Below are 14,561 nucleotides of genomic sequence, written 5' to 3'. Positions count from 1 at the left end.
TGACTTCAAACCAATTCAAGTAGTTGCATCTCTGATTTAAGTGGGCTGATGGGGACGCAGGAGGAGCCTGTTACCTAAGCCTTGATTGAATTTGTCTTGGAGAGCTGCTAGTTCTTAGGAGCAGGCACCACTCCCTCTACTCCCCCTCTCCTCTGTCCATGCCTTGATTGATGATTTGATAACAGCATCAGTAGTCCGTCTGCAGAGCACCTGAGTATTTTTAGTGTGCTCCATCATCCAGGGGAGGTCTTTTTTTTAAATCATTTTGACAGATTGTGGGAGCTTGATGTCCCATTGCTGCTTCTGAAATAAGTGTACTGGCCTAAATGGCCTGCTAATGCAGCTGGTGGAGGGTGCTTGCATGTTCCACAAAGGATAATGAGATGCTTTCATGTTATCTGTATGTTCGATGCAGATGGTTGATGATGTGATGCAAGAAAACAGAGATGTAATTCAATGTTCCCACATCTGGCTATTGTGGGATGCATGTGTGTGTGTGCATGATGTGACATCAGAGATGAATTGGCAGCTATGAAAAGGTCTTGAGGAGCGGCTGCCTTCCTGGTGGTCCTGATGCAACAATTTTAAGCTTCTTCTTCTAAATGAGAACTTGCCTGTCACGATAAATAATATCAGCTATCGTATGATAAATGCAAATGAGCACTGCTGTACTTGAAGAGGATCCCAGAAACTTAACATTTTGGTGAATATAACCCTCGCAGAGTCTTGATTTTTATTCTGGAACTTTTTGGAGTCCTTCCATAATAAATTCATAATGATATCGGTCGTCTTTTGTGATTTCAAATGATCCATTCATCATGCGGCCCAGAGCCTCCGTACCAACCTGATGTTGTAACAACAAAGTAGAGCCCACATGGACCCAGCAGATAACAACCTCAGCAGCAGCCTCTTCTCCACTCCTGGATGGAGCTACAGAATATTTCCAGAGTAGCTGAGGGCTGAAGACGTCAGTCAGAAACCGAGAGTGTAACGCTGGATTTTGGTTGTATGCCTCCATACCAGCGACTGGCCTTATGTGTTTGGGCTATGCGTCCGTTATTGTGTCTGCTCTCCATCCCGCCAGGGACAGAAAGGAATTTTTGAGCAATTTTACAGTTGCTCAGCAAACTCAGAGTTAAAGAGCAGACCTGGATGTCTAGACCAATCCAATTTTCATCTGTAAATATGTATGTTGGCAGAGTCATCATTTGCTGTGATTATTCCTTGTTCGGTGGCCATGGAATGAGTCATCTGTTGTGGAGTTGTTCAGTAAAATAAGCTCATTAAATCAAGGAGGAATGTTTCACAGCCTTTTTGTTTTGCAAGAGCTGAGGGGATGTGGAAAATAAGCAGATGGTTTACTGTTTACTTTGTTTCTTTTTTTCTTTTGACTTTTTGTCATTACAACCTTGATGTTTTTGGGGGGCAACCAGGTTTGATTTGGACAGGAGGGAAGAGTGCCCGCAGCGGTAGCAACCGGTCAATTATTTAGCCCTCATCTATCAATCGAACACAGAAACTGACCCAGATCTGAGCAGTGTACTCAGCACACCACCAGATTCATGTGTGATTTATTAAACCGGTCATACCCCGCCAATCTCTGCACATGAACAACCCGCTGCGGATAAATGTGGCGGCTGAAAACAAGCATGATTTAAATTTCATGCCCTAATATATTCTGGTTTTACAATCCTCCTCCCTTGATCTTACAACATGGACACAATAATTTGGCAAAGAAGATGAACTTGTGTGACCTGGAAAAGGAAGCCTTCACATCACCTGATAAACTGAATCAAAAAGATTTATGTGACAGACAGAAAAGTGAATTAAAAGGGAGTAGGAGCACGCTGTTTAGACTGAAATCACTGCCATATGATCAACAGGTCGGTCATCATCAGTCAAACACCAGCAGATGTTTTCTTCTTGAATTGATCCATGATGATCATCATTAGTGATTATTAGATAGTTGGAGGAGGTGCTTTGCTGCATGGAGGAGACACAGAAACACCACTTTGCACATCAGAATGACCAGTAACACCCTGTTTGGTGCAGTTCTGTGCAGAACTCCACAGACACGTCACTAACGATCTCCAGCATGTTCCCCTGCTGACCCAATCATCCGTCTGTCCTGCAGCAGCCTGACGCAGCGCCCCACGTCACCTTTGTGTGTTTCAGCTGTTGAACCTGCTCCTGTTAGGCGGTACAAATATAAGGCATCATAGCTGCTCAGCGAGGAGATGACTCCTCCCTCCTGGAAATGATTAGAATTGATCTTTTTTTTTTAAATATGGTAGCGTGTTCTTAGATGAATGTCAGAATGATCTCATAACAATCCTCCGACTCCTCCAGGTCAGGCTGAGATGAAAACATGCGCACATCAGGTCTCGGACCTGCCGTGAGATTTGATTGTAGTTTTCGCTCACGTCGTATGTTCGTTTGATGAATGAGGGCCATTGCCGTCTCCTTTATCAGCTGTTTTAGTCTGTATTAAAGAGGATTTGAATCTACCAGTCAAGACCACACACTCGTTTACTGGCTTCACATCTCAGACCGACAGCTCTGCATCCACCACTCTGTGTGTTTGTCACAGTTCCACCTCAGCCTTTGGGAACGGCCTCACACACTCCATACAAACTAGCTGTATTCTTGCGCAACCGGGTCCTTGGACAAGCTTCAGCTGAACGTCTGAGATTCAAATTGGACTTCAAGCATTCATACCAATGTGCCTGATCCTCTTAGAATAAACCATACAACTGTTTTAAAGGTACCATCCCATGGACGCCCTCCCCTGGGGACAGTCAGCTGTTTTGGGGAACCTCACACACCGTCTCCAGAAGCTCTGTTCATTTCATTTTGTCTGTTTATTGTCCTTGTTACCAGCATATCATTGAGATTTCCTCATGGATGGTGCACAGTCTTTTTACACACACATATTTTTTTGTAATATATTTATCATTACACTGTGTTGTTGTATATCTTTGTATGTTGTGGCAGACTTGTTGTGCAGCCTTACCGTCCTGTGTCCTGGGCCATGCTTGGTGATAGGGGAGGGTCCAGACCCTCGGAGCATGTACACACACTGGGTTCGATTTTAGAATGATTTTAGATTTTTAGAACGGCTGTTGGACGTTACCTGTGTTGTTTTATTTCATCAATTAGGTGTCGTTAGGGATGTGCGACATGACGATATTAGATCGTGAAGGATTAGAACGTGTAGACGATCTGCCAAAGTGAGGAGATCGTATAGATCGTCCGCGACTCCGCTGTTTGGGCGGGGTGTCGAAACGGGATCTCCCACTGTGTGCCGGTTTTGCGAGGGGTGGCGGACGGTGCGCAGTGCCGGCGGCGAGTTTCAAAGCAGAGCGGCGCCCAATGTCACATTCTATAAATTGCAGTTCTAGGCTGATGCGCCGACGCACCAGATACGTTGTCAACCTGACCGACCAATCATAGCGAACTACAGGCAGTGACTTACCTTCTTCCGTGTCTGTGCGTGTAGCGGTAGCCACATGGAGAGCAAAGAAAAACTCCACTTCCATCTTATGGAGTTGGTTTGGCTTTTCCCCAAATGACAAAGCGCAAACGAAGGTAATTTGCAAAGTTTGCACAGAGACGGTTGGCATGTGGGATAGCAACATGACAAATTTGTTTAATCACTTTTAGTATGTGTACGTCCTTTGCACATGTTGGCAAAACTGCAACAATTTAAATTAAAATCTGTTCCGAAAGGTTCTTTGGCCTAAATTGTTTTGTTTTTTTTTTCCTTTAAGGACTGTTTTATATACAGAAATGGTTTAGGTTGCACTGACCAGAAACTTGCAAATTAGTCTCAAAAAACAATGTAAAAAGAATCGGGATAAAATCGAGATCGTGATTCTTTTATTGAACAATTGTGATATGACATTTATGCCATATCGCCCACCCCTAGGTGTCATGTACAATAGAATGACCGGACAGGGATGGAAATTAAACTTCAGACTAACTCTGGCATTTGTACACGGATGCAAAAGCTGAAATGTTTATTGATGTGCTCTGTCCCTTTTAAATACATACAAATCAATAAGCTGGCAGATCTATGAGCTTATGTAAGTGTACTTATAAGTATTTACTATGTCACAAGTTAGAGGCTGCATGTTTTGTGGTTTTACGACCCATTTTCCTCTCCCGTGATATCGCCCTAAATCCTTTAAGAAATGCCGTCAGATTTGACTGATATGTCCCCTGGGACTCAAGGATGAGCTGAGAGGAGTTCTTTAGGTCAAAGGTCAAGGTCACTGTGACAGACAAATATTGCAGAGGCATATGACTTTGTTTTTAATCTTACCTGTTATGCGATGCTCCAGATTTACAATCCATTTAAAAATTTACTGTGCAGTCGTGTCATAATGCATTGACATAGTTGAGCCATGCATATCTAATGTCTGTCATTAATTCCTCCAGACGGAATTTGACGGAACCATAAATCCTTGCCTGTATTATTTCAGCGATCCAAAGTAGCTGGCCTACAGAAGAGTTTGTAACTGCAGTGAATACCACAGACTACATATTGAGGGAACCAAATTAAAACTCATCAATATGAATAACCGACAGTTTGAGCTTAGAGTCAGTAACATCTGACTGCGCATCTGTTCCCATCAAAAACCAGCAAGGACACCATTTCAGTGCCAAAGCTCTTTTCTGTCACCACATTAATTTGTTGCCTCTCAGTTTTTCATTCTCTTTTTTTTTTAATGTTTCGTCTCGTCAAGCTTGAAAAGGCATCGCCATGGCAACATTCCTCTTGCTGCGCTTTACAGTTGTCGACGTGCTTCCCCTGCCTACACTTATTTAGAGTGCAAGTTTGTCAATCAGTCCACCACCACATCTTTCAGTCAGTAATGTGGCCGACAGGAAGGTTCATCACATGGACATACAGGTCACTTTCTTTGTTGCATAAGTGAGCTGGAGGGTGTTTATTCCTGAGTATAAGGCCCATCTTGAGAAAACGCTATTGTGACCACTTATATAAGGTGCTGTTGCTAACAGCCCCTGGTGAGGCAGGAATGACTGTCAAAAAAGAAAAAAGAGGTTGAAAACAACAGACAAAAAAAAAATTGCAAGAGATCCAACTCCCTGGAGAATGAAGTATTTCAATAAGAACACAAATCTGTGCTTCTCCTTTTTCACATCACATGATTTACACATTCTCCCGAACAGAGCAAACTGTGTGACGTTCACTGATCATAACCATCCATATGTCTGCTTATAACTTCTGTAGTGCAGGGTAAAACTTCTCTGGCATGCAACAGCTTTTTTACTACCTCATGTATTTTTTTTTTCTATCCCCTGCAGACCAAAAAAACTAAAGATATGAGACATTCACCAAGACAAAACATTTCAAGTATGAATAACAACATTCTGAGGATGTTTTGGGGACAATGTTGAATGCGGAACAAAATTTCAAGAACGTTATTACCTGTCGTTTATTAAAAATGCTCTTGAAAATATTACCAGGCCATTATGTGTCAAATCCTCGGAATATTTCTTATAAAAAAATTTTTTAAAAATCCTATACGTGAGTGCTCATGCAGAACGCGCATCGGCGGAGATGATTCCTCCGTAGCGCCTCAATTCCACTATTTCATCTACTGAATACTGTGCTTCGGTTTATGCCTGAATCTCGGAGTGCTTGTTCATTTTTTCATGGCATTTTCATGGATGGCGCTTCTCTTTAAGTGTTCTGGATGGATGACCTGATGTATTTTCAGGGTGTCAGTTATGCTCCTCTGCTGGACTAAATGTTGAGAGCAGTTTACGTCACAGTGAGATGACAAACCTTGAATCTTCTCATGTAAAGTTTTTGAAAAACTGCAATCCCCACAACCAGAACAGCTCTCCTCCATGCAAGTAAGCACTTCCATGAACAGCGCTGTCCAAAAGTAACAATGTACTTTTGAATCCAATAAAAGCAATGTCCAAGGATCGCTTAATTCATTGTTTGTGTCGAACTTCTCACACACCAAAAAGTTGTGGTCTGCTGTGATTGCCTTTTAGACCATCAATGACCTCTCAACTTTAATGTTGGATGACTTGAGAGGACCGGCAAGGGTTAAACACCATCTGATGACCTCTGACCTTTCATCCTGTAGGTGGCGAGATGGGAGCATCGTACACGGAAACTGTCCAGGGTCTTCGGGAGCCCCTACGTGGCCTGCTACTTCCTGGGCTTCGTCATCATTCTGCTCAATGTCTATCGCAGCCACAGGTGAGGCAGTTTCACACACCGCCATCACCACTGTTTGAATCTGACAGCAGCAAACTTATCAGAATAAAACTGATCTCTGAACATAGTTAAAAAGAATTGGAAGAGTGAACACTCATCCAGTACTTTTCTGCATAATCAACATTTTTTTACATCAGAACGCTACCTTTTTCATTGGATGATCTGAGGTGGCTTTCACACCGATAGTCTGATGGATTCTTATTGATTTGGGGAGGAGGTCCAGCGAATTTGCATTTTTAATTTGGTCTGATTTGCTTTCACACGGTCAGTTTTTTCCATGCGTCAGACATTGTAAAACAGTCGTCACCTGGACAGAATTTGAGAATTCCAAAAGCACGTCTTTCATAACCTTGTGTGTGCAGCACAGTCTTAATTTATCCACAAAACGCCTTCAAGTCACCAGGAACGTCTAAATTTTTTTCATGTTTTGCCAGTTTTATGTGTTCTTTGTGTCATTAACCTGCTCGCCACCTACTCCTCAACTCCTGCAACTGTATCTGCACCTTTCATTTCCTCTGTCTTTTTAGAAAATTACCCATGGTGTCATACAACATTGTCTAATTACAGAATAGAGTTTAATTGCCTTTTTATTCATGTTTCCTTTCACACCTCAAATGTACTGCACCAGGGTCCACCTGGAGGCGGATCTATAGACTCAACCTGTCTAGGAACACTTTAGGAGTTTGTAAAAAGCTCCCAGATGCTGACCACTGTGCCGTTTTCAGTCCAGTCAGTGAGAGTGAATATATGCCTCTCAGAAGCTTTACAGTCCAGCCTGGAACAGGAGTCTTTGAACAATAAATCCATAATAATACAGAACATCTTTTGTCCTTTTTGATTCCATTTTTTGCCCTCAGCCTATTGACACCACCACAATGTATCATGTGACTCTGTTGATCAATTAGAGCTGTTACAGCAAGTGGCCTCGGGTGTGTAAGAAGTTCTGGTAAATGGAGTCAAGTTATGTGTGTATTCACAAGCGAAAATACTTGTGATCCTTCAATTGTACCACAGCATGCGTATGTATGTGCATTTTCATAAAAGTACAACTTGTAAAAAGACAGAACTGGACGATCCATGTGCATGGATGTATATGAATTTATATTTATGAAAGTCTTTCAAGTGGAACAATTGCCACGAAAGAACATTGTACACTTCCATGTCTTCATGCCTCGTCATATTTGTGCTGTTGTGTCAATGAAAGTGATGCCAAACTAGTATAATCAGTAAGTTCTTACTGTAGCCAGATAATGATATTGTAAAATTTAAAAAAAAACTTTGTTACTCAGATACAGAATGGAAAGGGGAGTTGTAGTCTAAGTGGGCTGCAAGTTGGCATGCAGACGCCGCAGGAAATGTTGGCAGACGGAAGCAGCTTGGATAAGGGCCCTTGAGTGACATTTGCGTTGGTGTTTGCAGGTTCTGCCTTTTTTTGGAATGAGTCGTCCTGTTTTGCACGGCCACTCAGAGTGCCTCTAGTTGAACGTCTCTAATCTTCTCTAAAAGACGCGCTGACTCTGGATCACAAACATTTCAAACCTTGATTATGATCAATGACTACTTCATACACGTTTTCACATGATAACCCTCTACTGTAAATATGATGAAATATTAAATGGAAAGTATTAATCAAATTTACCAAGTAAAGGCATTTTCTTGAAATAGGTTTCATCCATCCATCCATCCATCTTCAACTGCTTATATTAAAGTGGGTCGTGGGGGTTGCAGTTCTCTCCGTCTGGTCCTCAGTCGGCCCTGTGGCTTCCAGAAGATGTCACAGAAGACCGAACTTCTCAGGGAGACACCAGCCACCCTTCCGAGGAAAACCAGTTCTGCCACTTGAACTCACGATCTTGTTTTTTCGGTCATGACTATTATTTCATGACCAAGGGTGAGAGTCGGAACAAAGACTGACTGATAGATGGAGAGCTTGGCCTTGTGCCTCAGGTGTCTTTTCTAAATAACAGTGCCACAGAGCAATTGCAAGACTGCTCCCGCTGCTCCGATTCGCTGGCCCATCTCACGCTCCATAGTCCCCTCACTGGAGAACAGCACCCTGAGATATTTAAACTCCTTCAGTTGTGGTAAGGACTCGTTGAAGTGAACAATGTAGCTTTTACCATGACCTCGGATTTGGATGCGCCGATCCTCATCCCAGCCACTTCACACTCAGTCGAGAACCGACTCAGTGAGAGCTGAATGTCGCACACCGATGAAGCCAGCTGGACCAGATGATCTGCAAAAAGCAGCGATGCGATCTTCAGGGAAAATCACAGACGGGAACGTTTGCAAGCAGAAATATTTCTGTCCCACCTCAGTACTTTATATTCTACACACAGTCAGCCTCTTATGATTTCAGTAAAAGTCTGATTAATTGTTCAGCCCCATCTCAATTAAGATAGCCATTGTTGATTTTGATTTTGATTAATATAAGATGAATTGCCAAGCGCTGGTGTTGCCTCTCTCTGTCTGAACTTGTCACTATGGTAACCAACCCAGGAGGAGCGGAGCTGGTTCTTGCCTCATTTGTTTATCTAACTATGTCTGATTGAGGTCGAACATGACAGCGAGGGAAAATCCAGTTTGTGGGAATGCTGATAGTGAATTTTGCAGATCATCGCTGCACTCATGACTCCAGCGGATCGTGTTAATCACAAACACCCTCCTGGCTCTACAGCTGTCAGACGGAGCTCATGGAGGAAGAAAACTAAAAAAAATGTAACAAATAGTTGGTTGAATAAAAGCAATTTCATAACATGATGCAGTCTGAGCTGTTCACAGGAAGAACATGTGTGCCGTATGGCAACTGTTTTTGCAGTTGTTTTTTGTTTGCTGCGCGACAGAAACTTTTCTAGACAAGAATGCACAGATTGTTTGAGTGTGTGTGTGCACTCAAAGCTCTTTCTGTTTATCCATATTTTATACCTTTCTTGTCTCAAATATGAAGAAATGCCACAAAACCTCAGGATACATTTACATCGGTCATTGTTTGCCTCCCAAAGCAACTTTGCGTCTGTTTCTGTCATTCCATGAACTTCATTTGCAAACATGCCCTCATTAAAATGTGTTGTCTCTTTTGTCACAGCAGTTGTTGTATTATTAGTGAGAAAGGTCCCTCCTCGATATTTTGTCCCAGTGCCTGTTGGCCTCCTGTCTTCTCTAACCTGAGGTGGTATCGGCCTGACGTTCACTCCAGCGCCTGCCACAACAATGAAGACGCTGCTCACTGCTGCTGTAAACAAGTCTGCTGACCTCTATTTAAAATGCAGAATAATGGCTGCTCATATAAGTTTCTCTTGATTGACTCAGTGTTTTGACTCCGAGCTGATTCGTGATGGACAGAATTTCAGTTTCTACCATGCAGACCTTTCCTCTGTTTCCTCTTCCTCCTCCGCTTCTTTCTTCTGCCCTCATGCTCTTTGTCTTCTCCTCCCTCCTCTCATCCTTACCGATGCCCAGGGCTCTGGATGTGTCACCCTACGCCTGCCATCATAAAAGACCCAGTGCAAACACAAGCTCCCACTCCTCCCACTTTGGATCAGAATAGTGACAAAGCACATATACTGTATGCCACTGCAAGGTTTAATTTTTATTTCTCAAAGGATGTCTGTGATATCTGTTGCCAGGCAACAGGGTCTTCTTGAACAAGCTGCTAAAATGTCTTGTTAGCTTCACTTTTGAAGAGAGAGATAACCTATATGGCATTTGAAAAGTTTTTGTTCCATGTCTGCACTTTGATGATGAAGGTATTTCAGCAATTGTTTGGGTGATGTACAATATTTTACTCTGCATGGTAGACAGGTAAACTCAAACACACGGTACGTCTTTCCTTCCATTTTCTGCAGGATGAAAGTGGTTAGAGGAAGCAGAGTTGTTCTGCAAGATACTGAACCCTCCTGGCGGGCAGGCTCGGGTCCCAATAGCAGCTCCACCACCATTGGTGTCTAAATGGGTGGATGAGAGACAGTGTTGAATGGTGCTTTTAGTACAGTTTTTGTAGAGGTGTGCGCCACAGTATAAAAGCAGTCCATTTACCACAGTGAACCTGAAAACTCAGCCATATTTATAGACCTGTTTCATAAGACACTACTTGGTAAACTCATTGCTGCCGTCTGGTGTGTCTGACTGGCAACCGACTACTGGTTTTTAGTTCTGAACTGTCATTATTGGACCTTTTAATTGAGGATTTTTAGACTCAGATTTATGATGTTTTATTTCCAATGTTGTCCTTTTTGAAAAAGTTTTCTTCGGTTCAGTTGTTTGAGGTTGTTTGGGGTCAAGGTGCTTTGACCAACCGTAGTTCATTCAAAGATTATACAGGCGTATTCTCAGCTCCACAGACGTCAGTTTTATTTGCTCATTATACACATCATAAAGCTTTGGACCCTGAATACACAAGTAGGAATATCTGCTTATAGAAAACACCAGTGCACTTCCTGTTGTTTTAGGGCAGTGCAGTGGGTTGGGTGACATCACAAAACCTCTCTGGCTTTGATCCCTGAGTTCTAACATGCTACTGGAGATTCTTGCTTAATGGCTGACATTTACATCTGACTTACTATGCCATGCCCCGCCCCTTTATGCTTTGCAGTGCCTGTCACATGACAATCAATTTCTTGCGCAATTATGGATCTAATTATCACAGAACAGAAGACTCACAAGCTCACACTGATCATCATTTTTAATTCAGTTTGTGGCATTCAGCAATGATTTCGTACTTCTGGTAAGTTCAAATCTAAATTTAAGGGTGATCTTGATCGCCTGTAAGCCAAATGATAAAATAACGTACTTAAATTTTTTTTTTTTAATTTTCATTACAGACAGTGTTCACTTAATTGATCTGTAGTGGTGTGCAATTATGACCAGCCCTTGTCATATTTAAGGTGCTGCCCAGCAGGCCTATTGCTGGACTGATGTTTGCACATCAAGGCATTAGCTGTTCCTCTCCCTCAGGAGAAAATATCCAAGTCAAAAATAGAGGCATTGCACCTGCTGCACACTGGGTTGGATCTGCTGCTGGGGATGGGTGAACTGAATTATCATATCATGCTCGAGCTATTAACAGAAATCAAAATGTAGGTGATCAAGGTTACTAGCAACATGACCATCAGGCCTAGCACGAGGTGGCCGAAGACCAGAAACCAGACGTGCCTTTGCTCACACAATGCCAGTGTAATATCTCTGAATGGATGTCGTCTATGCCAGGAAACAGCAGGTAGAAAGCTTTCATTCATGCCTGAAAATTCCCAAGCAACTTTCGCCCACTGCGTTCAGTGCAACATAAAGTTACATTGTGAAACAAAATAGGACTACGGCTAAAAAGTTTGGGTGAGAAGAGTTTTTGGAATAACAACAGGATTTTCCTATTTAGCAAAGCTAACTAGCGTGGGACCCAGCTCCCTCATGTAGCACAGAGCAGAGAAGGGAATCTATCTTGTTGTCTAGCTCTGGGGAAGATGGACTCTAAATGTACAGTATTTCCCCCCGAAAACTTGGTATTCCTTTTAGCATCAGCTAGAACATGGTGTATATTGTCTGGTAACAAAGACAAAGTTTTGTAATATCTGTGAAGATGAGAGCTGGTCAGTCATAAAAGATTCAGTGGGGTGGATGAGATCTGCTCTGAGTTCCTCAGGGCCCTGGATGCTGCGGGGCTGTCGTGGTTGACACGACTCTGCAGCATCACATGGACATTGGGGGCAGTCCCTCTGGATTGGCAGATTGGGGTGGTGGTTCCTCTGTTTAAGAGGGGGGACCAGAGGGTGTGTTCCAACTACCATGGGATCACACTCCTCAGCCTTCCTGGTAAAGTCTGTTCGAGGGTTCTGGACAGGAGCTTTGGGTAACGACAAAAAGGACGAGATTGCATGTACAAGCGGCCGAAATGAGTTTCCTCCGGAGGGTGGCTGGGCTCTCCCTTGGAGACAGGGTGATGAAGCTCTGTCGTCCGGGAGGAGCCTCTGCTCCTTCACATCGAGAGGAGTCAGATTAAGTGGCCCAGGGGTCAGGTCAGGATGCCTCCCAGACACTTCCCTGGGGAGGTGCTCAGGGTATATCCAAATGGTAGGAGGCCTCTGGAAGACCCAGGACACGTTGGAGAGACTATGTCTCTCAGGTGGCCTTGGAAGAAGTAGCTGGGGAGAGGGAGGTCTGGGTCTCTCTGCTTAGGCTGCTGCCCCTGCAACCCGACTCTGGATAAGTGGAAGAAAATGGATGGATGGATGGATGGATGGATGGATACTTCAGAGATTTTTGGGGATGGCATGGTGGTAAGCGCTGTTGCGTCACACCAATAAAGGTCTGGGTTGCAACCCACCTGCTTGCCAGGACCTACGATATTGGTGTTAAGAGTCAGAATGGCCACAGGATCCAGGGTAGTTGAGACACACATTGATAAAAGAACATACACACTCTCAGCTAAGATTGAATGGTGCTGAGCCTCAATCAAGTTCTGCTATTTTCCTGTCTATTCCACTAATTAAAATAAACATGGAATCACCATCCCATACCTGCTGACCCATTAACCAGGAAAGTAATTACCTCCCAGCTTCATTGTCATGCTGCTTAATTGTCTGATTAATTGGCTTATACATTGAATGGTTCACTGGCATGCCATGTCTTTTTCTAATGCCACCAGACAGATTTATAGACTGAGGATTGCATATTTTTATCTGCTAAGTACCACAGCAGTAATGCTTGCCACACACTGTGCAACAATAAAGCCTCAGGCAATGTTCTGGGAGGGTTTAACAGATGGCTTTTTAATTAACTGAGTGTGTTTAATTGGCGTTCTTGCTATTTAGTGTCAGCTAAATGAGACTGGACAGTTGGCATTTCAACTTTTTGCAATAGGGAAATGCCAGTTTGGAAATTTAGGCCAGCACAGGTCTCTAAGATATGGATTTGGGAGATGGTACAAACGGGTTTCTGTATTTTGTTTTGATTATTATTGAGTCCCCTTTTGTGTCCTTGAAGTGATGAGTTCTTTATCACAGGAAGAAACTAGAGAACTATTTTCTTTCAGCTTTTCATCAAAAACAAATATAAGCTTCCAAATGTGTGAAACAAACCTCAACTTCACCTACTTTCACATCAACAGATGAGCATTAGTCACTGCCATCAATAGCTGTGATTCCAGGAAGCGATTTTGCTGCTCATTTTGCTTTTAATGGAAACAGCATAACGCCTAAAACCTACCTCAAATTAGCAAAAAAAAAAAGTAAGCTTGCTTGAGGTGGGTTTTAGCTGTTTTGAAAATAAGTAAATGTGCAAAACGAGAGATGGAAACACGTGATTTGAATAAACCCTTCGATGAAATCTCTAACTCATCTGACTGACCAGCTGTTTGCGCAGCCGTCATCGCCCCAGTTATTCCCAAACTTTGTTTTCGTCTCCGGAGAAGCAGCAACATAGCTGATAGTAGCTGGTACTATAAAAAAAACAATCCCAACTTGTCCAACCAAAGTTCTTTTCAACTTCTCTCCGTTTTTTGCAGTTAAATGTCTGTAGATGGCCCAAACAATGGGACCACTTGTATTTCTGGTTTTTCATCTTCTACACTTTCTTTTCATCTTTCTAATCTTCTGATTACTTGATGTGTTGTTTTATGGAAACACTTCTATTAAATGCCATCTTATGAGACAAGGGCTGCATTTAAGTCATAGTCACAGCACCAGCGAGGAGATTCACAAAGCGATATTTGCATCACAGTGCATCTCCCTCTCCTTTTACAGAACAGCCACACATGCCGACTTGCAGGAGAGTCCGCCCAGTGTTGCTTGTTGTTTAGATGAGGACCCCAGCATGAAAGCACCAGGAGCTGAAAGTTAAAAAATAATAAGAGTGCTCTCTCTTCAAAGTTGTCTGTTTCCAAAAAAGAATACATGGTACAATCACGATTATTTTTTTGGAAACAGACAACTTTTCCTCCTCCTTTCCATGGTTTTAGCCAATTGTAGATTTGGATCATTTAAAGAGCAAACTACAGTGGTAAGGCCCTGTGTGTGCGTACCTCCTTCAAGGTCAAAAAGGGCTCTTTTGTATTAAGATGGACAAAATTTTACATATTGAATTAATATCTGCTCATGTTTTCCCTGAGGAAAAAAAAATGTCAAAAAATGTAATTTAAATATTCCTTTGCCAATGTTTATAGAATAGAAAGCCTGCACACACACACACACACACATATATATATATATATATACATACATACACATACACATACACACACATACATACAGTTCACAGTATTTATATGAGCGAGAGAGAGTGACAGCACACATGTTGCACTGTGTAGCAC

General features: G+C 42.6%; 1 protein-coding gene across 1 annotated transcript in view; it reads left to right on the top strand.

Annotated features, from left to right (window-relative positions):
* The window catches only part of pemt (phosphatidylethanolamine N-methyltransferase), an 81,173-nt gene that overhangs the window by 33,242 nt on the left and 33,370 nt on the right, over nucleotides 1-14,561 (top strand). The window contains exon 3 of the mRNA XM_086195954.1: nucleotides 6,129-6,244. Within this exon, the coding sequence (XP_086052080.1) occupies nucleotides 6,129-6,244 (116 nt within the window). The remainder of the gene's footprint in view (nucleotides 1-6,128; nucleotides 6,245-14,561) is intronic.

This window comes from Aulostomus chinensis, chromosome 23 (genome assembly GCF_037954235.1).
Source record: "Aulostomus chinensis isolate RoL2024-O1b breed Wild chromosome 23, RoL_Achi_v1.0, whole genome shotgun sequence".
NCBI lineage: Eukaryota > Metazoa > Chordata > Actinopteri > Syngnathiformes > Aulostomidae > Aulostomus > Aulostomus chinensis.
The sequence above is the reverse complement of the archived record's forward strand: the minus strand, read 5'-3'. Positions and strand labels throughout refer to the sequence as shown.